Raw genomic sequence first — 26,148 nt, forward strand, 5'->3', positions numbered from 1 at the left:
TGACTCCATATTCCTAGATTTCTAGAAAGCATTTGATATGGTGCCTCACAGCAGATTGTTGATGAAGGTCTGAGCATATGGTCTAGGTTCCCAGATATATGAGTGACTTCAAGACTTTTAAGTAAGACGACCCAGTATGTGGTCCTTACTGACAAGTTTTCATCAGAAACAAGGGTATCACCAGGAGTGCCTCCCCGGAAAATGCAACAGGACTGCTTTTATTCTCTATGTACACAAATGACCTGATGATCAGGGTGCACAGCAATTTACAGCTGTTTGTTGATGGCACTGTGGTGCAGGGGAAGGTGGTGTCATTGGATGACTGTAGGAATATACAAGATGACTTGGACAAAATTTCCTTGGTGTGATGAATGGCAGTTTGCTCTGAATATAGCAAAATGTAAGTTAATGCAGATGAGCAGGAAAAAAAGTGTCCTTTAGTGTTTGAATACAGCATTAGCAGGGTGCAGCTTGACATAGTCACATTGATTAAATATACAGGCATAACATTCCAAAGTGATATAAAATGGAATGAGTACATCAGGTTGGTAGGAGGGGAGGTAAATTTTTGACTTTATTTTGTTGGGAAAATTTTGGAAAGGGCAGCCCATACATAAAGGGTATGGCATAAAGAACACTAGCAAGATCCATTCTTGAGTACTGTTCAAGCGTTTGGGATCCCCACCATGCTGAATTATAGAAATACATCAAAGCAATTCAGATGTGAGCTGCTAGATTTTTTACTATTAGGATTGATCAGCATGCAAGTATTATGGAGATGCTTCGTAAACTCAAATTAGAATCCCTGGAGGGAAGGCAATGCACTTTCCACAAGGCACTGTTGAGCAAATTTAAAGGACTGGCATTTGAGCCCGACTACAGAACAATTCTTTCACCTCAAACATACATTTTGTGTAAGGACCATGAAGATTATTAGATGCAGGGAATTAGGGCTCGTGCAAAGTCTTTTAGACAAACTTTTTCCCTCACTTTATTTGCCAGTGGAATAGGAGAGGATATGACTAGTAGTAGCAGAAGGCACCTTCTGCCATGCACCATCCAATGGTTTGCGGAGTGTGGATGTAGAAGATCCAGACATTGAAAATTTTTTTTTAAGAAGACAATAAGCTGAACCGAGTTTGTTGATCAGAGTTTTGCATTTATCAATTGAAAATCAGGGAATATAGCTCATCACATTATGTAAGAGACATTCATATTATCTGTGTGTGTGGAATCTCTTTGTTAATAACAGTTAATAATGGTACGATATGAGACATGGAAGAAATTTGTGTCCCCTCAGGCCAGTCATTGCTGTATAAAAGGAAAATATATAGTTACACTAAAAAAAATGAAAAATCATCAAACATTTCATGTGAAGTATTTCAATTGATGTTGATGAATCACAAACATTATATTTAACCAAATGAAAAGCAGAATATATATTTACTTACCATTTGGTGCCAGCTACAATTCAGGAGCTATAGTCTTCAGTACTAATGAATGAAAATATATATCTATAATCAGGAGCAAACTAGAAATAAATGAATTACCTGCTGCCTGGTCCTGTATTTCCATAGCAGCAGCCAAGAATGTGCATGCATTCAGGACTGACAATGTTGATGTTACATGATCTTCACAAGTTTTCTTCAGTTCTTCTACTCCTAATTCTTGTGCTAAGGTCAACATCTCAAACACACCACTGTCCTGTAGTATGATCTGCAATTACATATTCTTAATTTAATTCATCACTTATGGCCCAGAGAACTCAAATAATTAACAACTATTCCACTAGTTAAGGAAAAGAGCAGTTATTATCAATTAGGTAACTTTTTAGTTTAACATTATACGTCAATATAGCTTAGTATGTAATCCATTACAGTGCAATGTAGTAATGTAGTTTTTGTAAAAAGGAAAGTAATAAAAAATGCAGTCAGTTATCTCCAACAATGAAACATCCATGAAGCAGCAATTCAATTGTTTTCATTGTGTTCTGTAGAGCCCATCATGAAGGAGAACTTACCTACAGGGATATGAAGCAAGTCAATGTAATCCTTTTATACATTACTATAGTGAAGACATGTAAGTTAATCTCTGACAGGTGGCAGCACTGTTGCGAATTTTCAACTAAAAAGTGATAATGGCTGCAAGTGGAAACAATAGCCATCCATACAATTTGGCAACACTGAGGAGATGCCATGGAGACATTTACAAAATCGCGTAACTTGATAGACTGCGTTGTAACAATAGATGCCCTTATTTACAGTGATTATCACCACTTGTCAAGCAGCTAACAAGCATCTTCACTTTCTGAGTCTACATATGAGGTAATTTGAAGGAGGAGTGAGTCTTTTGAATTTACAGGGTTTCTCAGTTTCTTGCTGTGTGTTTGGTAGGGGCTTGTTGAAGACCTATAATCCTACTCATAAACCTAGATAAGGAAGTAAAATCTCCAGAGCAATTATTTCTCTGTCTTTTATTACAGTTGTGAGTATCTCTGTACAACTGAAATGAATGTTTACTATCTGCAACAAATAAATGTCCTAGGAAATTAGTGTAAGAATTCAAAGATCTTGGAAGAGGCCTCTTCAGGATGTTTGGTTACGTACTTATAAAGTATTCTTATTGCTCCCTTTCTCTGAATGATATGTCATTTCCTTTACCTGCATAACCTCAGAAGATAGTTGGTCAAAACAACAGCAGGTGAAAAAAAAAAAAAAAAAAAAACAACCTAGCACTGTGGTTTTCAAGCTGAATAATGAGAGACATTTCTAAGTGCAAGAAGTGTTGAATTAAGTTCTTGATTAGTTATTCTATGAGGTGACTGACTTTTAGCATGTTATTCAGATACAATAGAATTTTGCACATAGTGCTGATGATTAATGAGTATTTCTGGTATAAATATGTTTGTATTAAAACGCACAAGAGTTTCCATTAGGTATGACATATAACATCCTCATTTTAATTTTCATCACAATACATAAAATGTCAAAGAATGAGTTCAAAAAGCACAAGTCATTTCTGTTTAAAAAGGGGTTGGCAGTTTGACGCATATAATTAGAGACTCATACTGCTGATGTCAGTCCACTGTGAAGAATTATCAAACATATTACAAGTTGTGATCTTTTTGAATTTAATATTATGCATTTTTCAGGTAAGAGGTAGCAGTTTGTATAATTTTATCAATAATAGTTGGTAGAAGTGAGCCACTTTCATTGTACTGAACACAAATCAAAAATGTCTTTTGGGAGACAATGCTCTCATCATCTCATCTAATGATGAGAGCATCTTCTTGAACTATGCTTGCTGAGTTGGTCCATGAGATTCTGGAGGACATAGATAATGGTGCACAGTTTGAGGTCATGTTCTCTGTCAACTGAAATATTTCCACACTGTTAACTCACTTACAGAATATCATACCAGCTTTGTGACTTCATTCAGAACCACCTAACAGACAGAACTCAAGATATCATTCTTAACAGGGCAAAACTGTCAGATGTAAAATTAACTTTGGAAGTGTTATCAAGTAATTACTGTTTATGATATTTATAAATAACCTGGTGAATAATGTTGTATGTTCTGTGAGACTGTTCACAGATGATGCTGTTGTATATAGGAAAGTTACATTACCTGCAAATTGTAGCAAAATGCAGGAGGACCTGCAGAAGATTGATACTCAGTGTACAAACTGGCAGTTTACCCTAAATATAAATAAATATAATGTATTATGCATAAATATTTGTAAAGTATCATTACTGTTTGATTGCACAACTGATGATAAATAAATGGATCAGTAATAATTGTAAAAAGGTAAAGGTAGCTGTCCAGGATCAATTAAAGTGGAATGACAGCATAAAATTAGTGGCAGTAAAAACAGATACATGGTGGACAGCCATTGAAACGATCTTAAGGAAAGGTAATTTATCAACTAAAGAAATGGGTCACAGTACACTTGTTCAACCAATTCCTGAGTATCACTTAACATTCTGGGACTCTCAGGAGATAGGATTAATAGAGAAGATCATGAAGATCCAAAGAATGGCATCACATTTTGTTATATGTTCATTTAGTAAGCTTGAGAGTATCAGAGATTTTTATCAAACTCCAGAACCAGGCTTTGCAAGAAAAGCAATGTGTTTCTCTACATTACATATATGTTTACTGTTAAAAGTCTGTGATTGTGTATTCCAGTAAGAGTCAAGTCAATGTATTGCTTCCATTCAACATAAATCTTGCAATATGACCACTGTAGGAAAATAAGAGAAATTAGAGTTTATATGGTGCTTTAGTGACTGTTGTTTGTCACACATACTATTCGGGAATAGAACAGGAAAGGAGGGGCATGATAGTATCAAAAGTGCCCTCTGCCTCACACTCTGTGGTTGTTTGCAGAGAACAACTGTGGATATCAATGGAGATATTTACATTGGTTGGTGATATCACTGAATGTTTTTATAAATTCACCATTGGAACCAAAGTACTGAAAGAAGAAAGCCTCAATTACTCCTATGTCAGTCTTATTTGAAATAGAAGAAACCATTGTAAAATAATAACAAAATTGTGTGGAAAAAATAATTTCTATAAAATAATGATAATGCACCTGAAATAACAGATCGCCAATTATCTTTGTTTCCTGAACTCTGATTTCTGATGATTTTGTTTTTCCCACCAGTGTGTCACATCTTCTGTTCAATGAGTATCTTGTTTGTAGTGTCACATGTATTCAGCTGGCAATTTAAATAAGTGTGTGGCTGTAATATCATCTGAGTTTCACTGTGGATCATCTTTTCCACAGTGGTGACCCCAAACAAGGCAATGGATGACCAAAATCACATTAAACATGAGGATACTCGGCAAGTTACTATGGACACTGACTTGCTGGAACAGTCATTGTGTAGTTTGGAAGAAATGATTCCCATTCCTCTAGTGGCAACAAATATCAGACAAGTGCGCAGTACATTGACTCATATGTAGCTCATGAATAATTTGTCAGTTAGCTGCATTGCATCTTCTGCATCGGGAAGAAAATTCATCACTCTGCCATACACCCCCCCCCCCCAAAAAAAAAGAAAAAAAAAAGCAGTGGTTCCAGGTCCTGGAACCTCTATTTACTGCATATGGTATTTATCATGATAACCTACAGTTCATTCTGACCATCAGTGTGTTAGACATTCAAACTCTTTTGTTAGTGCCTGACATTGCTCATACCATGCCATCTGGGTGCAAATATACGCATGTTAAGGACAACTTGCTCTGTCGAGTGCACAAACGAACAGATCTTCAAATTCAGCAAGCTTTGAAAAGTGAGGTTGTTTGTGATAAGTCACTTTCTGAATTCTGTTGGCCTCTTAGATTTCTGGTGACTGAATCTGAATTTTCTGAGGCAACATTAAAACATGTATGATTCAGTCAGTTGCCTTTTGCTATCAAAAGTGCTCTGGTTTCAAATAGCTCTGTGAACTCAGACCCCCAGTTAATCTTTGCTGACTAGTTGCATAATATTTTGTTATATTATGACAATGAATGTGGGACCCCACAAACTGGCAGTGGCATTGTAAGTGTAGCTACAGTGGACGCTGTTAGAGGGAAGCAGCTCACTCCAGTGCAACTTGTGTGCTCTCCAGCAGCAGTTTCATCTCAGAGAGTCCCAGCAGTCCTCAGCACACCAGCCATGCAGCTCTCGGCATGATGTCAGCAAGCAGTTACACAACTGGTATTGGTATCATTTCCATTTTTGTATGACTGCTGCAACTACCATGCTGACAACAGCTGCTGGGTTTAGGCATGACGGGTTGCTCTATATGAAGTGCCTACACTCCACCATAATAGCAAATAAAGCATCTCCTGCTTCATATAATCTGAAGCTGGTTCATGACAATCAAACACAACAAAAAGAATTCCTTCCTGGTACCAGGAATCTGACTCTGGCATGTCAAATCGACACTCTGCTACTAACAGTTTTGGTACATCACATTGATTATATGTCCAAGACACTTGCATTTCGTGAATATATTTAATTGACTCAGGATCAGGTGTAAGTATTGCACCGGTGAAACTGAAAAAGCAATCTTCTGTTACCTGCTGGCACACTGCAACTAACAACTAAAAAAATCCATATTTTTGGAAAACACATCAACGTGACAAACTTCAGTTTTAAGAAGCAATTGCAGTGGACTTTCCTGATTTGCTGATGCTACCAAACCTATTCTTGGAGCTGATTTCCTACACTACTATTGTATTGATGTTTCCATATGGAAGGCTCAACTCTGCCTGAACAGTGAGACTGTTTACAGATATACAGGTTGTTCACACAACTCTCATGAACTGGATCACACCTCTGTTTTAGGTGTGGCAGCAACCCAATCGAGTTTTGTGGATTCACATGTCAACACATGTTATTCTTTGAAAGAGGAACTGCTTACCATAGCGAGCATTGCCAATGAGTTGTTTGAAAGCTTAGCATACATACACTGTATGATCAAAAGTACCCGGACACCTGTCTGTAAATGACTTACAAGTTCGTGGCACCCTCCATCAGTAATGCTGGAATTCAGTATGGTGTTCGCCCACCCTTAGTCTTGACGAAAGCTTCCACTCTTGCAGACACAAGTTCAATCAGGTGCTGCAATTTTTCTTGGGGAATGGCAACCCTTTCTTCATGGAGTGTTGCACTGAAGAGAGGTATCGAAGTCAGTCGTTGAGGCCTGGCACGAAGTCAGTGTTCCAAAACATCCCAAAGGTGTTCTGTAGGATTCAGGTCAGGACTCTGTGCAGGTCAGTCCATTACAGGGATATTATTGTTTTGTAACCACTCTGCTACAGGCCGTTCATTACGAACAGGTGCTCGATCATGATGAAAGATGCAGTCAGCATCCCCATATTGCTCTTCAACAGTGGGAAGCAAGAAGGTGCTTAAAACATCACTGTAGGCCTGTGCTGTGGTAGTTCCATGCAAAACAGCAAGGGGTGCAAGCCTCCTCCGTGAAAAACATGACCACACCATAACACCAGTGCCTCCGAAGTTTACTGTTGGCACTACACATGTTGGCAGATGACGTTCACCGAGCATTTGCCATACCAACACCCTGCCATTGGATCACCACATTGTGTACCATGGTTCATCACTCCACACAACGTTTTTCCTCTGTTCAATTGTCCAGTATTTACACTCCTTACACCACGCGAGGCATCGTTGTTATTTACTGGCATGATGTGTGGCTTATGAGCCACCTCTCGACCATGAAATCCAAGTTTTCTCATCTTCCGCCAAACTGTCAGAGTACTTGTAGTGGCGGGACTGCTACGGTCGCAGGTTCGAATCCTGCCTCGGGCATGGGTGTGTGTGATGTCCTTAGGTTAGTTAGGTTTAAGTAGTTCTAAGTTCTAGGGGACTTATGACCTAAGATGTTGAGTCCCATAGTGCTCAGAGCCATTTGAGCCATACTTGTAGTGGATCCTGATGCAGTTTGGAATTCCTGTCTGATGGTCTGGATAGATGTCTGCCTACTACATATTATGACCCTCTTCAACTGTCGGCGGTCTCTGTCATTCAACAGACGAGGTTGGCCTTTATGTGCTGTTTGTGTCCCTTCATGTTTCCACTTCACTATCAAATTGGAAACAGTGGACCTAGGGATGTTTAGGAGTTTGGAAATCTTGTGTACAGACGCATGACCCAAGTAACACCCAATCACTTGACCACGTTTGAAGTCCGTGAGTTCCATGGAGTGCCCCATTCTGCTCTCTCATGATGTCTAATGACTACTGAGGTCAGTGATATGGAGTACCTGGCAGTGGGTGGCCGCACAAAGCACCTAATGAAAAACATATGTTTTTGGAGGTGTCCGTATACTTTTTATCACATATTGTAGTTAAAGAAAATGAAGTGTTCTGTTCTCAAATTGGTGAATATACTGAAGCCCTAAAAAAAAGCATGGACTGAACTGTGGAAGTTAAATGAATACATCCATCCCCGGATGTCCTTGTCCAACATGAATCAGCTGCCTATGCTCCTCCCTGGAATGGTAACAGCACTAGCCATCTCTCTGAACTATATCAGGACTGCTGGTCACCTTCAGGGCTCACAGATTGACACCTGAAAAGTACGACTCAGTGAAGAAAGAATTCGACGATTTATTAAACATGTATTATTTGAAGTTTAGACATGTCGTGGGTGTTACCCCTACATCTGGTAAAGAAGAAAGACAGTTCGTGGCATCCTTACAGGGCTGTCATACTTTGAATGTGCAAATAACTTGAAGCTGTTATGCTATTACACACCTCTAGGACTTTATGGGTGTTATAGCACGTGCTCAGCTATTCATTGTCATCGATTTCCAGAAAGTTTATCACCTGGCCCCAAGGTACTTGCAGATATATTGCAAATGGCAGTGATCACAACTTTCAGTCAGAATGCCATTTGGTCTAAAAAACACATATCAATCATGGCAGTGTTTCATCAATGAAGTGCTTTGTGGCCTGCCCTGCTGTTTCACATATTTGAATGATGTGTTAGTTTTCTCAAAATCTCCATCAGACCATGATAAACATCAATGAATTACTTTTGATGGACTTTCAAAGCACATTTTACAGATCAACAAAGACAATTACGTTCTCAGACAGAAATAAGTGAAATTTTTGGGCCATTGGGTTAACCATTTGGCATTGAGCCTTTATTAAATAGATTTAAATGATTCGTTCTGTTGCTTTTCCAGATACCTTCCAATAGTTATGTCACTTTTTGGGTATGGCAAACTTCTACAGACACCATCTCCCCCACGCTTCAGCTTTATAGGTGTCGCTCATTGCAATGCTGTCAGGGCCAACTTGAAGGGGTCAGCACCCTGTCACTTGGACACCAGAGGTCCAGTTTAACAGATGTCATGTGTTTAGTACACAACCTGTCCCTTCTGCACCCCTGGCTATTGTCATCGATGCTAGCCAGACAGCACTAGGGGCAGCTCCTCAACAGCACATAGGAGGTGTGTGGCAACTACTCAGGTTCTTTCCCCACAAATTGTAGGGTCATGAACTAAATGGAGCACATATGACTAAGAACTGTTAGCAGTATATGAAGGCATTCAGCATTTCAGGCTGAATTTGGAAGCATGCCACTTCACAGCTTTTATTAATCAAAAACTAGTTCCATTTGATTTCAAAACCCTGCTGGACTCATTCTCACAAATACAATTCCGCCATTAGAAATTTATCAGTCAGTGTACTACTGATATCCAAACTTTATGGCAGAAGATGCTGATCTGGAACCACAAGAGCCAACCAAGAACCAAAGTATGGGACTGCATCTACAGAACCTTCAAATGGACAATTTCCTAGTGCGGTGCAATATTTCTCAAAACAGGCCATGACCTTTTGTTCCATTTGGTTTTTGGATATAAGTCTGTGACTTAGTTTGTGGTGTTCCTCAACCTGTAGCCAACTGCTGTATATGAAAGATGACTGATAGATTTGTATGGCCGGGCATCAAGCAAGATGTTTGGCTTGCCAGGCGGCCAGGGTGGGACACCATGTCAAAAAATCTATTGTTCTTTCAAGAAACCTACACAGCATGTTTCTCATATCCATATTGACTTGGTTAGACCTTTCATGCCTGTTCAAGGCTGTAAGTATATTTTTTTGGCAATTGATAAGTCTACCTGCTAGGTTGAAGCAGTGCCCATCATTTACTTTCCAGTGGCAACAGTCACACAGACCTTTCTAATCACTTGGATATCTCTCTGTTTGGCTGTCCAGCTGATGTAATTATGGACCAAGGCTGTCAGTTTGAGTCTACCTTGTTCCACGAATGGGTAAACTTTTGTGATTTTATACATCATCATACAATCAGTTATCACCCAGCAAGTAATGGAATGTTGGAACATTAACACCAATTTCAGAATCTGCCCTGATGCATGATGATTCATCTTGGTTGTCACCTTTACCTCTAGTACTGGTGGCTCTAAGTGCTGCATTCAAACCCAATATTAGAGTTTCAGTAGCAGAATTCATGTATTTTTAAATTTTTTTTAAATTTTACATGTCTCGTTCCTTAGGACCAAATTGAGAAACAAATCTCCTAGGTCATGGAATGTATCAGTACATGAAATTACAACATAAAAGTAAAAACAGATAAAATAAAATGTTTATGAACCCAAAAAATGGCAAGCCATAAGTTTATGTAAACACAGTCAACAATATAACATAGGAATCAGCTTAATTTTCCAAGGAACTCCTTGACAGAATTGAAGGAGTAACCCATGAGGAAGCTCTTCAGTTTTGATTTGAAGGTGTGTGGATTACTGCTAAGATTTTTGAATTCTTGTGGTAGCTTATTGAAAATGAATGCAGCAGTATACTGCAAATCTTTCTGCACAAGAGTCAAGGAAGTCTGATCCAAATGCAGATTGGATTTCTGCCTAGTATTAACTGAGTGAAAGCGACTAATTCTTGGGAATAAGCTGATACTGTTAACAAGAAATGACAGTAAAGAATATATATATATATTGAGAGGCCAATGCCAGAATACCCAGACTAATGAATAAGGGTCGACAAGAGTTTCGCCAACTTATACCATGTATTGCCCAAACCACCCCTTTCTGAGCCAAAAATATCCTTTGAGAGTGGGAAGCATTACCCCGAAATATGGCAAACCCATCGGATTTCCTTTGGAGTTTTTCAGCTGCCGAGACCACCCCCAAGAGAGCCTCCATTCTTATTATAAGAAATCAAGAACTGTGTTTTAAACTTACGTCCGTCCACAGCGCCTTGCCACACAGTGCCTGCTTCACATCTATTCTGCACAAGGGCAGGCAAGATTGTATGTCACAAACATCCCTTCATCCCAGCAGCTCTGTTCTACGAGGTTTGGGGGACCAGGAGGACAGGAGTAGGGTGGTGGTGGTGGTGGGGGGGGTTGTGTGATGTAACAATTACAATTAGTCGAAGGCTGTCACTGAAAAAAATGAAGTTTGAGTACCTTTGTTTTCTGATTTCTGTAGATTTTTGTTTCTCCTGCCAATGTCTTGCATGTTCTGTGTAGTGGGTACCTACTTTGTAGTGTTGTTTGTATTTGACTAGCAATTTTAGAAAGTGCGTGGCTTTAAAATTGTTCATACTTCACTGTGGATTGACATTCCCACATATATCTTGACTCATTTCAAATAAGAACATTGCTCCTATTGCTTTTTTGTTGTTTCTTTCAGTAGCATTTGTACAAACATTAAATGTCACTCATAATTTATAGACATATTATAACAGGCATACTACTGGGCTGAGGGCAAATAAAAAGAAGAGAAAGAAAACAGTCACATACCTTTCCAGTGTATACATATAGCATAAAGTTGCGGAATGTGTCTGGCTGGAAGTGTGGCAGCCGCACTGGGGTGGGTGTGCCTGGGGCTGCTGGGGACACGGAGCAGCCCGGGATGCGGCACACTTCACCACGCTTGGCCGTCTGGAAGCTTTTACACCTGTGCACAAACATTTGGTCTATCATTATCACAATGATGAAAATTTCATACTATACTATAACAATATTAAATTTATGTGACATATTCAGCTGGTTGTTGATTAATAACTGTTTAAACACACAGTTAAACTTTAGTGAGCCAATCCCAGATTGCAATATTTTGAAATATGGCTGAAATGCAATCTGCACAAGTGTTCTTCCATGAAACCCGTCTTGGTATATTTACGATTCAAATTCTTTGGAAACGGACTGAAACGAACAAGTAATTATGTTGCAGCAATAAATAAAATGCTGCCTCCCATGAATATAAAAGAGTTAAAAGCATATGCTATTATGGAGAATTCATTGCAAACCTAGTTGAACTGTCTAACCCATTGAACCAACTTTCTATCAACAATCTTCTCAGGATTTAAATAGAGTGGGAGGCCCTTGGTATCATTTATACACTTCACAGAAATTTCATCTTGCCATGGAGCATCATGTGTTGCTCACTAACCTTGGCCCTCAGCGTTGCTTAGCAGATTGGACCACCCATTTCTGTACTTATCTAATTTTCATTATTGTATCCATTATCAAGCAGTGATGGTACATGCAAACACCGATGTGCAGTTTGACTTCCCTTGTATGCATACCCGTCTTCACCCAATTAAATTGGTGTGTTTGCAGCTTGATTCAGATCTGGATTTGACCAATCAGTCTTTCCCTTAACATCACATGATGTCATGGCTAATGCCTGCAAGAATCCAATGCTGTCTCACTCACTTTGTATGACACAGGTGGTTGGACGTGTTTTCCGGGCCCAAATTGCATCCTTACAGACCACAGTGGCATCAACTACAACTACACCAAGAGGTTCTGTTGTGGGGTCTTGCAAGAGGACCACTGCTGCATTCTGATTCTCCCCCCTCTTCAACCAAAAGTGCTGTGTCTCATGCACGCTGCCCTTTGGGACCTGTTTTGAATTAAAAGTACTCTGGCCAAATATTGACTTCATCACAGAACTGGCTTGCCAATGTTCTGCCTGTTGGGACTACCAAGCTGCACCTCCTTAGCAGCCCTCTTCCTGGCCTGACACTGGGGAGCTGTGGGAGTATATCCTCTTTATTTTGCTGCCATATTTTTCACTTTCTTTTTATGTTCCATGTGTCTCCAGTTGCCCTTGAAAAAACTCTTTACCCCTGAAGAGACCCCATGCATTTGGTTTCCGATAGTCAGTCAGTGTTTATCTTACATGACTTCAAACAGATTTATGCCCATAGTGAGATACAACACATTTGCATCACAGGTTTCACCATGCCTCCAACAGTCATGTGGAATCAGGCTTCAAAACCTAGCTTCACAAGGAAATGATGTCTAATGCTGCACCTAATTCCCTCTGTCATTTTCTAGCAACTTACAGGGCTACCCCAATAAATGGTGACAACCTGACAGGGGCTACATGGTTGTCCCAAGAGCACTGTCTTGGATGTGCAGTTCAAACTGCCAGCACTCATCATTGCCAAGCTCTCTGCCTTCCAGATAGGTACCATGGTGTGGGCTGGTAATTTCAGACACCAACCAATCTGGATCCATGGGCGATCTCCACTGTGATGTTTATTGAACCTTCCACCTACAGACTTTCTAGTTGCCATTGAAATCAACTTTGCCTTCACCATTCTGGTCAGCAACCACTTGCTTTGCTGTCCCGGACTGACGCTCCAGTCCTGTGTCTATTTGTGAGCTTCGCCCTGCCCTGGCTTTCTGCAGTGATTCACATGGGCATAGACCCACTGCCTTTCCCAGGATTGGTCCATTCTGGATCATGCACCTCTGCATCTTCTCCCTGACAGTCAGTCACTGCTTGGGGTTTGGCGTGGTGGTGAGGCGGTTGGGGAGGGTTATAGTAGTATTATCTGATGTCGCTATGGAAACCGAATAGCAGACATAACATTACTGTCAACCGCAGTGGCACCACTACTCAAGAGGGCACTTGTCACCAGGGATGCTCTCTAATCAGAATCCAGCATATACTTAAGCCAGCCCAGAGGCTGTCTGGGTCAATTGCGGTTCAATCTGTGGAGTGTGCAGTGAGGGTGCTATTGGTGTTTATATTGTGGTCTCTTGTAACAGACAAGACATTGACACTGCATGGAATGGACTTTGCTGTGGAGTATTGACTTGCTTGCACTGTTTCTGAAGAGCATCCTATATGTATATCACTAATTGTGAATAAAACAGGTTGAGCCTAGATTGGTTGCATATGTAGATCACCTTTTACAAAAGTTATCAAGGGGGTGTTAAATGCTAATCATTCTTGCTTCCAATTTCCTATGCAGACAATGTCAAACCTATGTGATCTGAGGCATTCCCGGCAAATGTGGTGTATCCAAGGTTCTCGGGTGTCAGCCAGACCCGATCATTGAAGTTCCACGATATTTCGGCAAATAACCGTTCCGCCATCATCACGTGGTGCTGATGGAATGATCTGTCTGCGCTGTGTCCTTGGTATTTATGTCCGCGGGGTCCCGAGTCGTACCCCGGCGCGGACGGCCAGCGGAGTGCTGCGTGGTGGGAGGGGGGTAGCTGCAGCCACGCCCAGTGGTAGGCGTCGCAGTTCATCTCCGTCTGCCGTCGCAGAAGGATCTCGCGTCCACTCGTGCCGTTGCTCTTTGATGGTGTTTAATAATGGTTTCCAGGCCTTGCTAAGTTGAAACTCAGTGTCCCTGTTGATGAGGTTATCTGTTGCGCGAATTTCTATGGCCGCCTTGTAGATACTGTCCCAGTAGGCACTTGTGGCCGTCAGAATTTTGTCTCTTCGAATTTTGCTGTGTGTCCGGTTTCAATGCAGTGTTCTGCTAGGGCGGAATGGCTGGGTTGGTGTAAGCGGGTGTGACGTTCGTGTTCCTTGCATCGGTCCTCGATTGTGCGAGCTGTTTGGCCGATGTAGGATTTGCCACAGCCGCACGGGATTTTGTATACGCCCGCTTTCTTAAGGCTTACGTCATCTTTTGCCATTCCAAGTAGGTCACAAATCTTTGCTGGTGGTCGGAAGACTGTGTCAATCTTGTGTCGCCTTAACAGTCTCCCTATTTTTGATGACACGTTGCCAGCAAGCGGCAGAAAGGCTCGAGCTTGCTTCTCTTCTTCGGGTTGTTCTTCATCTCGGTTCTTGCTGCACTTCTGTTGTCAGAAGGCCCTTTGGATTTGGTGGTTGTCATACCCATTCTTGCGGAACACGGTCTCCAGGTGTTTGAGTTCCGCTGACAAGTTCTGTTCATCAGAGATCGAGTGTGCTCTATGTACCAAGGTGTTGAGCATTCCATTAAGCTGCGCTGGATTGTGGCAGCTGGAGGCATGTAGGTACAGGTCAGTGTGTGTAGGCTTGCGGTACACACTGTGTCCCAGTGAGCCATCAGACCTACGTTCCACTAGGACATCAAGAAAGGGTAGTTTTCCATGGTGAACCGAATGTTACTGTGGACCAAATTTAGATGTTGTAGAAAAATCTGTAGCTGTTCCTGTCCATGTGGCCAGATGACGAACGTGTTGTCCAAGTAGCGAAAGAAGCATACAGGTTTCAGTTCGGCGGCTTCCAGTGCTTCCTCTTCGAAACTCTCCATGAACAGGTTGGCCACCACTGGGGAGAGCGGGCTCCCCAATGCTACTCCGTCGGTCTGCTCGTAGTATTGACCATTGAAGACAAAGTATGTAGATGTTAACACGTGCCTGAATAGTTGTGTCAGTTCAGGCCCTAATTTCTCACTTATTAAGTGGAGAGAATCTTCCAGTGGGACACGGGTGAATAATGAGACAACATCGAAGCTGACCATGATGTTGGATTCTTGTACTGTCATCTCCTTCAGGCGGCCAATGAAGTCATTCGAGTTCCAGATATGGTGCAAACATTTCCCCACATAAGGTCTTAGCATGCCCGCCAAGTGCTGCGCCAAAAGATACGTCAGTGCCCCTATGTTGCTTGACTATGAGTCGCATCCCTTCTTTGTGTGTCACTAATATTGGTAACACATATTCTCCACGATGTACTTTTTAGTCACCTGCAAACTGAAGCACCAAAGAATCTGGTATAGGCATGTGTATTCAAATGCAGAGACATGTAAACAGGCAGAATACAGCACTTTGGTCGGAAAAGCCTATATAAGACAACAAGTGTCTGGTGCAGTGGTTAGATTAGTTACTGCTGCTACAATGGCAGGTTATCAAGATTTAAGTGAGTTTGAATGTGGTGTTATAGTTGGCACACGAGCGATGCGACACAGCATCACTGAGGTAGCAATGAAGTGGGGATTTTCCCATACAACCAATTTCATGAGTGTACTGTGAATCTCAGGAAGCTGATAAAATATCAAATCTCCGACATCGCTATGGCTGAAAAAAGATCATACAAGAATGGGATGAAAGACGACTGAAGAGAATCATTCAACGTGACAGAAGTGTAACCCTTCCGCAAATTGGTGTAGATTTCAATGCTGGGCCATCAACAAGTGTCAGCGTGAGAACCATTCAACGAAACATCATCAGTATGGGCTTTCAGAACTGAAGGCCCACTCATGTATCCCTGATGACTGCACGAAATAAAGCTTTACTCCTCGCCTGAGCCCATCGACACTGACATTGGACTGTTGATGACTGGAAACACGTTGCCTGGTCAGACGAATCTTGTTTCTAATTGTATCGAGTGGATGGACATGAATGAGTATTGAGACAACCTCAAGAATCCATGGATCCTGCATGTCAGCAGGAGGCTGTTCAAGCTTATGGAGGCTCTGCAATGGAGTCGGGCATGTGCAGTTGGAATGATATGGAACCCCTGATATGTGTATATACAACTGTGACAGGTGACACATATGTAAGCATCCTGTCTGATCAGCTGCATCCATTCATGTCCAATGTGCATTCTGACAGACTTGGGCAATTCCAGCAGGTCAATGCGACACCCCACACCTCAGAATTGCTACATAGTGGTTCCAGGAACACTTTCTGAGTTTAAACACTTCTGCTGGCCACCAAACTCCCCAGACATGAACATTATTGAGCGCATCTGGGATGCCTTGCAATGTGCTGCTCAGAAGAGATCATCACCCCCTCGTACTCTTATGGATTTATGGACAGCCTGCAGGATTCATGGTGTCAATTCCCTCCAGCAGTAATTCAGACATTAGTAGCATCCATGTCACGTTGTACTGTGGCACTTCTGTGTGTTCGTAGGAGTCCTACATGATACTAGGCATGTGTACGAGTTTCTTTGGCTTGTGTGTGTGTGTGTGTGTGTGTGTGTGTGTGTGTGTGTGTGTGTGTGTGTGTGTGCACAGGAAGCAGATTTCATTGATGTAGCATCACCATGTCACTGTTCAGATAATGCAAACTCCCCCCTCAGGTCCCAGTAGGCCCCTCGGTACTGACTGAATGCCATGTAGGTGAAATTCTGATCTGAGCAGATGAAAGGAGACAGAATTGTCTGTATTTACAGACAGTAACTAGTTGCTGAGCATGTTCTACAGGGTGACTGAAGGGTCCTGAGTGTCTACTGTACAACATGTGCCATTTGGATCCTCGAACCTAACACTACTTTACTGGGAACTTCATGAACAACATATCCATGTGTGCTACCGCCCTTCTTCACTTAAACTTAATTAACATACTTACTGCTTTGTAGTATTTATTTATTTACTCCTTTATCTTCATGTTTCCTTTTCTCTCTCTCCTTTTGGTTTTCCAATGCCCCCTATTCTGCTTTTATCCTAGTTTTTAGTTGCACTATTCTCTTCACTTCTGATTTCTCTTGCCCATAATGTATCATTACTTCTCTCTCTGTACTTCTATTGTCTGCAGTCTGAAGTTGACACAGTACTCACCAATGTACTAACTTTGACAGCCAGCTCTCTCTTACACCTCTCCTCTCATCATTGTTTCCTCTTGCCCTCACAATGGATGGGGTCCCTCTCAACTTGGGGTCTGAGCAACCTTTGCCAACCTATCCCTTTTCCTCCCTCAGCAAGTGGCTAATAATTGCAAATCTTAGGATAGTTTTTTTTCCATTTTTATTTGTGTCTAACAGCATTATTTTGAATTTGGCTTTTGAATGTAAGTTCTGGTCAGCCAATCTGTTTCTTTGTAAAATTAATTTTTAAAAAGATTAGCATTGCAGCATCATATGACATGTATTTAGTAACTCCCAACTAACTGGTGAGATGATATATAACAGAAAAAAAGAGTCCATATACTGTACCTGACCATGAGTATAAGCCTGTGAGCATAAACAGGGACCTCCTCTCGCCCCACAAGAAAGACGATGTCTGCAGAATCGTGATCCTCGGCAAGCCGAGCGAGGTCTTCCAATAGTCGTGGCACTCCCGATAAGCTCTTGTCTGGGAAATGTCCAGCAGTAGCTGCTACACGGGTACCCATCCTGCACAGAATTAAAGTGTTTCAGAAGTCTGAAGAGGGATGCAAGCTGGTTTTCTCTGATCACACTGCACAGTTACTCATAAAACAGTATTGTTTTGTTCCATTTTATCATGCACCTTTAATGAAAATTTTCTCCTTCTTGTTCTTCTTTTATGATAATTTTGTCAGCATGATCATAGGCATTAGTTTACCACAAACAGATAAATTTAGGTATTTTTAAGATAAAAGTGAAAGTTATCAAAGGAAAGCCATATATTGAGGTTGGCAGGGAGTATCCAAGGGACATGTTCAGCTGTATAGTCGCAAAGGTTCACTTTTATCTGATAGACTGGCACATTTCCTTCACAAATTTGTGTATTTTGTCTTAAGTATGTACGAGGTGTGATCAGAAAGTAACGGCAATTTTTGTTTTTCTTAAAGAATCTTTATTTATTCGACATCAGCTTTGTCTCCTTCACAGTAATGCCCCTCAGATATAATACACTAGTGTCAGTGCTTTTTCCAATCTTGGAAGCACTTCTGGAACTCACTTTTCGTCACGATGTTCATCTCTTTCAGCAATTATGTTATCATCATCTCATCAATGATGGCAAAACGATGTCTTTTTATGGTTCTCTTGAGTCTTGAGAATAGAAAGAAGTCAGAAGGGGCTATGCCCAGCTAATATGGTTGCTGAGGCAATACAACGGTTTTGTTTCTTGTCAGAAAATCACAGAGGTGTGAGCAGAAGCATTAATTAACGGGATGCAGTTTCCATGAGTGGTTTTGCCACAATTCCGGTCGTTTTCGTCAGACGGCTTCAGGCAAACGGCGCATAACTTCCAGGTAGAATTCCTTATTGAACGTACGACCAAAAGCCAGGAACTCATGATGCACTTTCCCATTGTAATCGAACGGAACAATGAGAAGAACCTTCACTCATGATCGAATTCGTCGAATTTTTTTCGGTCTTGGCTCTTTAGGTATTTTTCATTGGGGGCAATTGGGTCTTGGTTTCGGCATCACACCCATATACCCATGTTTCGTCACCTGTTGTAATCTTCTAAGGAAGTTCTGGATTGTTGTCGACTTGATTCAGCAGTTCCTGAGAGAGGTCTACGCAACGTTATATTTAGTAATTTTGGTGCTTCACGTTTCATCCCCAAGACATCCGAAAAAATTGCTTGGCACGAGCCAAAGAAAGTGCCAACGTCACCAGCAACCTCCCTGATGGTGATTTGGCGATTTTCCAGAAGCATTTTCTTTACTTCTTCCACATTGTGGTCAGTAACTGATGTGTTCGGGCGTCCATGGCGGTCGTCGTTTTCGTCTTCTCGACCCCCGTTGAAACGTTTAACCTACTCGTAAACTCTTGTCTTAGTCGTAGGAAATTCGCCAAAAGCCACAGTCAATGTTTCGAACACGATACTACACTTTATTCCATTTTTCAAGCAAAATTTAATGCAAATTCTTTGATGTATCTTTTTCGAAAGCAAAAATTCGCCGAGCTGTCTAAAACATGTCAACGATACACTAAATATGCAAAACAGAAATTATGCACAAATGAAAGGGCTTGCCCTCGACAGATTGGCGTGGAGACCTGCATCAAACGGGTTTTCGGACCGGTGTCTACAACAGTAACAACGTTGTGGTGCACACCTCATGTACTGTACACATTGCAGTGTCTCCAAAGATGCCTGCTCCAAAATAATCCAGGCTCTGTTGCCTCTAATCTTGCCGGGTGAAATAAATGCAAATATGGTAGTTACTGTCATGGTTAATGAAATCTAGAAATTAGGTATAAATTATCTCCAAACAGCCACAATTATCACACAGCATGCTCACATGGCCATGCGCATTAAAGCGTCGCTTCCGGAACAGAGAAGTGTGCGGACGCAGATTGAATCCGCCCAGCGGATAAACGACGAGGGTCTGTGTGCAGGCCAACCTGGATGTGGTTTTTGGGTGGTTTCCCACGCCTCACTAGGTGAATAATGGGCTGATACCCCAGTACCACTTCAGTTACACAGTTCACAAACATTTAGAAAACTCTCTCACACTTTCACAGGAATAACACTAAATGCAGACAACTGAGGTACACATATTCTGTCCTGGGATGGGAGAAGGGGGGGGGGGGGGGGCTTACGTGGTGTCAACAGGAAGAGCATCTGGCCACCACTTAAATTAACTATCCCAAATCACTTACTAGCCATGCCGACCCTGCATCGATGTGACACAAAGGTACAAGAAAGAGAAGAAGAAGAAGGAGCCAGAATTACACCATGGATTAAAGACACAACTTTATGGGAATGCAGGCTTTCTCAGCGAATTTCAGTGATGAAATCTTCTCAGACTATCAGCATAGTCGTCTTGTTACAAATGTTTAAACGAAATTTTACTCATCATCTTCAGGCTAACTGTTGAGTTCATGTCCAGTTCGTTCCTTGATAGCAATCTACATCCACAGACCCCCTGCTGAGGGATCAGTGGATGGACGAGTCGCATGCCTCCAGAACAGATCATATTCCAGCCACTGCCTCTGCTGCTTTCACGTCAGACTGTTGCTGATGTATTTTTGCAAACACCACATTCCATGTGGAACTCCATTGGAAACTGCTGTCCCAGTTGACAAGATCGTTGTGTACTCTTATTTCCATTGCCTCTTTGATGAACGTACCCCAGAACCAGTTGGTGTGGCACAGCACCTTTGTTTGTTCAAAAACAAACATGTGGCCTTCATTGATGGTGTGCTCTGCACTACATATTTGTCGGTTCAGCTGAGGTGAACGCCTCTCAGCCGAGCTGTGCTGTGAGATGTGTCGCCGCATCTGGCCTATGTACCGCATGCCACACTCGCAACTCATGATGCAGACGCCAAGTGCCCATAACCCTAGTTGATCTTCGACTGACACGAGCATATTCTCGGTTTTAACTATTGAGTGGAAATAGTTTTTATGTTGTGTGTCTCCATTATCCTAGCAGTCCTAGCTGTTAGTGGGCCTGCACACAGAAGGAGATCTGCAAGTGGAAAGCTAACCTGAAATAATACAAGTTCCACTGACTTCCAGGTGCTTGCCTGCAGAATGTCGACACTTGTGAGTCGAGGACTACCCTCAGTTTGACGGGAAAAGAACTGGATAAGGCAACAACATCCGTGCTGGCAAAAGGTCTGAATTTTCCACCAGGTTCAAATGGCTCTGAGCACTATGGGACTTAACATCTGTGGTCATCAGTCCCCTAGAACTTAGAACTACTTAAACCTAACTAACCTAAGGACATCACACACATCCATGCCCGAGGCAGGATTCGAACCTGCGACCGTAGCAGTCGCGCGATTCCGGACTGAGCGCCTAGAGCCGCTAGACCACTTTCCAACAGGTCCGAGATCATATCACCTAAGTGGGAGATTAGCTGCAGCTTCAAGCAAGCCATGTGTGGTCTCCCCTCTGAAATGACATGATCGTATGGCATTGTTGGTCGGGAGGCCCCTTGCAGGGAAATTCAGCCGCCGTATTGCAAGTCCTTTTTAGTTGACGCCACGTCGGCGACTTGCGAATCAATGATGATGAAATGATGATGAACACACAACACCCAGTCATCACGAGGCAGAGAAAATCCCTGGCCCCGCCGGGAATCGAACCCGGGACCCCGTACGCGGGAAGCGAGAACGCTACCGCAAGACCACGAGCTGCGGACGGTCTCCCCTCTGATACCACTGAACAGTTCAGGAGGGAGACCAGCAGGGCTCTTGACAAAGCCAAAACGCCAAAGCATACTGTCTCAGTGGCAGAAAGCAGGCTATATACATGCCTTCTGTGAGGATAATGACATATTCGTCCTAGCAGCTGACAAAGGCAATGCGACAGTGCTGTTACAGTGTTACAGTCAGTTGAATGATGGCAAAGGTTTGAGATGCTACTACAGTATCCAGAATACAACCAAGTGAAGGAGTATTCTACACCAAATGTGATAAGGAATACCATCTCACTCCTCAACAACTCAGATCCAGACAAGGTGAAGTGACTGTGTTATCTCGTTGCCAAAAGTACTCAAGACCTGTTGGGACAGTGCACGGTTCTGAGGCGTAATAAAAGGAATGAGAGAATATAAGCTCTCAGAAATTATTATGTTACACTTAACTTCAATAAGATGACTCCTTGATGATTTCCAGATACAAGCCTTTCGTACAGAATGCTGCGACTACACTATGTCGATACTAGACTGATCTAGACTACAGCTACACAACAATTCACCAAGAACCCGTCTTCCACTCTGTAAGAACTGGGCACAACTGCAGTTGGGCGATCGCTTTGTCCTCATGACCCATAGCACCGGAGGCGCCTCAGCTCAGGGGACATGGCACTAGTGTGGCTATTGGTTGGCTGGCGCTGGTCACTGTCACTGTCGGATGACTGTGGATCTCCTATTATCAACCTCTGAATCTGAATGATTGCCCCCTGGATGGTATCGACTAGCAATGAAGCCACATGGGGATATGGTCAGACTGGTGTACCCCAGGCCACCAGTACCACCTTGGCTTTATGGCGCCCGCATCTCGTGGTCGTGCGGTAGCGTTCTCGCTTCCCACGCCCGGGTTCCCGGGTTCGATTCCTGGCGGGGTCAGGGATTTTCTCTGCCTCGTGATGGCTGGGTATTGTGTGCTGTCCCTAGGTTAGTTAGGTTTAAGTAGTTCTAAGTTCTGGGGGACTTATGACCACAGCAGTTGAGTCCCATAGTGCTCAGAGCCATTTGGCTTTATGGCTTCCCAAAAATACACAGAGAAGGAATTCCACTATGTCAGACCCTGAATATTAAAAATTCGCCAACATAAAGCATAAATAAACACCTAGCACAGCTACCAAAACCTCTCATGCATCATTTTCCACTCTACGTCGAAAAAAAAAACGACAATGAAAGTGCTTCAAGGGACGCTTCTGGGTAAGAGTGATCTATTAGTCAGCTTCAACATCACTTCTCTTCTCGTGGGTACTACTAGAGTCACTCTGAGGGCGAGATGGTGATACTGTTTCATCATGCATTCACCACCAGCTACTTCCAGTTTGACAAAGTTCTATGAACATGTAGACACTGTCACCATGGGATCCCCTCTAGCGCCAGGCATCAATAACCTACATAAGGAACACCTTGAGGAAACAGCTTTCAGAATCACACACCTGACACCAAAGGGATTTACAGATATATGGACGACACATTCTTGGTTTGGCTGCATGAAGAAGGAAACCTATAAGAATTCCTATGCCTCCAAAACAGCAGACAACAACAACATTAAGTTCATCATGAGATGGAAAAAACGGACGCCTAGTCATCATAAACATAGTGATAGAGATCCCTGATTTCAAGCTGGGACATTCTGTCTATAGGAATAGGAGACACATGCATGTGTACATAAATGCAAACAGCTGCCATCATCCAATGCAATGCAAATCTGTGCGTGCAATGGCAGAGAAATCGTTTCTGAAGAAGAAAAATTTGTTAACATCGAGTATAGATTTAAGTTTCAGGAAGTCGTTTCTGAAAGTATTTGTATGGAGTGTAGCCATGTATGGAAGTGAAACATGGGCGATAACTAGTTTGGACAAGAAGAGAATAGAAGCTTTCGAAATGTGGTGCTACAGAAGAATGCTGAAGATAAGGTGGGTAGATCACGTAACTGATGAGGAGGTATTGAATAGGATTGGGGAGAAGAGAAGTTTGTGGCACAACTTGCCTAGAAGAAGGGATCGGTTGGTAGGACATGTTTTGAGGCATCAAGGAATCACAAATTTAGCATTGGAGGGCAGCGTGGAGGGTAAAAATCGTAGAGGGAGACCAAGAGATGAATACACTAAGTAGATTCAGAAGGATGTAGGTTGCAGTAAGTACTGGGAGATGAAGAAGCTTGCACAGGATAGAGTAGCATGGGGAGCTGCATCAAACCAGTCTCAGGACTGAAGACCACAACAACAACAACAACAACAACAAAGAGCGTGAGCCGTATACGACGAGTTACAGCTTCTGCTGGTCGAAGATGCAAATAAGATGGACTCTCCAGCCGACAAAGAAGAAGAAACAAAAGAACCCAAAAGGAGAAACCAAGCGCCTGTCGTTCCTTCCATACACAGGATCGGCCACAACCAAGATTTCCAGGATAATGGAGAAAAGCCAAATTCTTGTCAACAATCAAAATCAAGACTATGCTCCAAGTTAGTCAAAGACCATCTAGGGCTATGGGCACCTGGTGTCTACAGCATCAGTTGCGAGTGTGGCATCCATTACATCGATCAGACATAGCAATACGTCTCGAAGCACTGTTCAGAACATGTGAGGGGCGTTCACGTTGGCTAAATCAACAAGTCTGCAGTGGCAGAACAGAGGTTCATCGAATGCCACATATTTGTTTTGGAAATCTTGTCAACCAGGACAGCAGTCTAGATCCGAATTTCACATGGGAATGTCCTTAGCAAGTATATGTCAAGGACATTCTGATGTGAAAGTGGTGGAGGGAAAAGACAGGCAGCAGCGGGACTCAGCGCCCTGACGCCGCTCCACCGTGCAGGGGTTATGCGATTCACCCACCCATTTTGGGCCTTCAGCAGAGGGCCCTGTTGCTGTAAAGGAACAAATTGGAAACGAACCTAATGCGACACTTCGCCATAGGATGATGAGGAGGAAATTTGTCAAAACGTTACAACAACATGAAACCACGATTCGGATAATAACTCCAGAAGTTTTCATCAACAGCACAAGGCCACTGAATAATAGCTTAAAATATATTGCATAAATGACGCTTATCATCTTTCCTGTTGACAACAGCTCGAATTGTTGATTATGTAGCTGAGGAGCTTCCCAAGAGGAGAAACAAATCTGTTCCCTAAGCAAAATTGAAAATAAGGGGGAGGAAAGGTTATCTAAAACTTTTCATAAAGATGAAATCCCGTTTCCAGCTGCTTGACAGTCAAGAGACTACTACAGAAGTCCCTGAATTAGGTACTTGAGAAGGTGCACTCTCGCCAAAACTAACACTAAATACGTTTTCTCTGATGAAACTTTGATCTAAATCTGGACAACAACACTTCTTCTGTCTTTGGCATTTGCCTGTTTACTAGTCTTTATCTCTCCTCCTCTTTTCTGATCTACCTATTGACTGTTCCCCTATTGGTTGATGATTGTTATTTTACACACTTAAGTCTTTGTTCTTCTGTGATTGTTGTACACTCCGCGACAAGAAAGGGCCACCACGAAAGAATTATCCGAATGGAACGGAAATCGGTAGATGTGATGTACATGTACAGACAAACAAATGATTACAATTTCAGAATGGATTATTTATTCAAGAGTGCCGGCCGGAGTGGCCGTGCGGTTCTAGGCGCTGCTGTCTGGAGTCGAGCGACCGCTACGGTCGCAGGTTCGAATCCTGCCTCGGGCATGGATGTGTGTGATGTCCTTAGGTTTAATTAGTTCTAAGTTCTAGGCGACTGATGACCTCAGAAGTTAAGTCGCATAGTGCTCAGAGCCATTTATTCAAGAGAAATAGCTTGACAAATGGAGTAAGTCAGTAACGTGTTAGTTTACCTCTAGCTCTGGTACAAGCAGCTATTCGGCTTGGCACTGATTCACAGAGTTGTTGAATGCCCTCCTGAGAGATGTTGTGCCAAATTTATTGTGTCCAATTAGTGCGTTAGTACCTCGAACTCCCTAGTTGGTTAGACGGCCCAGCGAATAATGCTGCAAATGTTCTCCATTGGGGAGAGATCCGGCGACCTTGCTGGTCAAGGTAGGGTTTGAAAAACACGAAGACAAGGAGTAGAAACTCTTGCCGTCTGCCAACGGGCGTTATCTTGCTGAAATGTGAGGATGGCTTGCCACGAAGGGCAACAAAACGAAGCGTAAAATATCGCCGACGTACAGTTGTACTGTAAGAGTGCCGCGGATAACAACCGAAGTTGTCGTACTATGAAATGAAGTCGCACCTCAGACCATCACTCCTTGTTGTCGGGCCATACAGCGGGCGACAGTCTGGTTGGTATCCCACCGCTGTCCAGAGTGTCTCTTCGCTGGTCATCGGAGTTCAGCTGGAAGCGGGACTCATCACCGAAGACAATTCTACTTCATTCAATGAGATTCCAGGCCAAAGACGCTTCTGGAGACGCCCCGGACAGCTATATAATATCAACGTAACTGCCGCAGGCCATTTTTTTAGTTTTTATTTATTTGGTCCTGTTGACTACATATTATACAACCAGTGTACAAGTAATATAGGACAAGTCAATTGATGCAATTACAGTAGTACATGAACATTTATA

The 26,148-nt window shown here is 42.5% G+C and overlaps 1 protein-coding gene across 1 annotated transcript in view; it reads right to left on the reverse strand.

Annotated features, from left to right (window-relative positions):
- Window positions 1-26,148, reverse strand: part of LOC126253356 (uncharacterized) — a 152,592-nt gene that overhangs the window by 61,982 nt on the left and 64,462 nt on the right. The window contains exons 2-4 of the mRNA XM_049954629.1: window positions 17,688-17,867; window positions 11,306-11,462; window positions 1,551-1,716 (exon numbers count right to left, since the gene is read on the reverse strand). Of these exons, the coding sequence (XP_049810586.1) occupies window positions 1,551-1,716; window positions 11,306-11,462; window positions 17,688-17,867 (503 nt within the window). The remainder of the gene's footprint in view (window positions 1-1,550; window positions 1,717-11,305; window positions 11,463-17,687; window positions 17,868-26,148) is intronic.

This window comes from Schistocerca nitens, chromosome 4, assembly GCF_023898315.1.
Source record: "Schistocerca nitens isolate TAMUIC-IGC-003100 chromosome 4, iqSchNite1.1, whole genome shotgun sequence".
NCBI lineage: Eukaryota > Metazoa > Arthropoda > Insecta > Orthoptera > Acrididae > Schistocerca > Schistocerca nitens.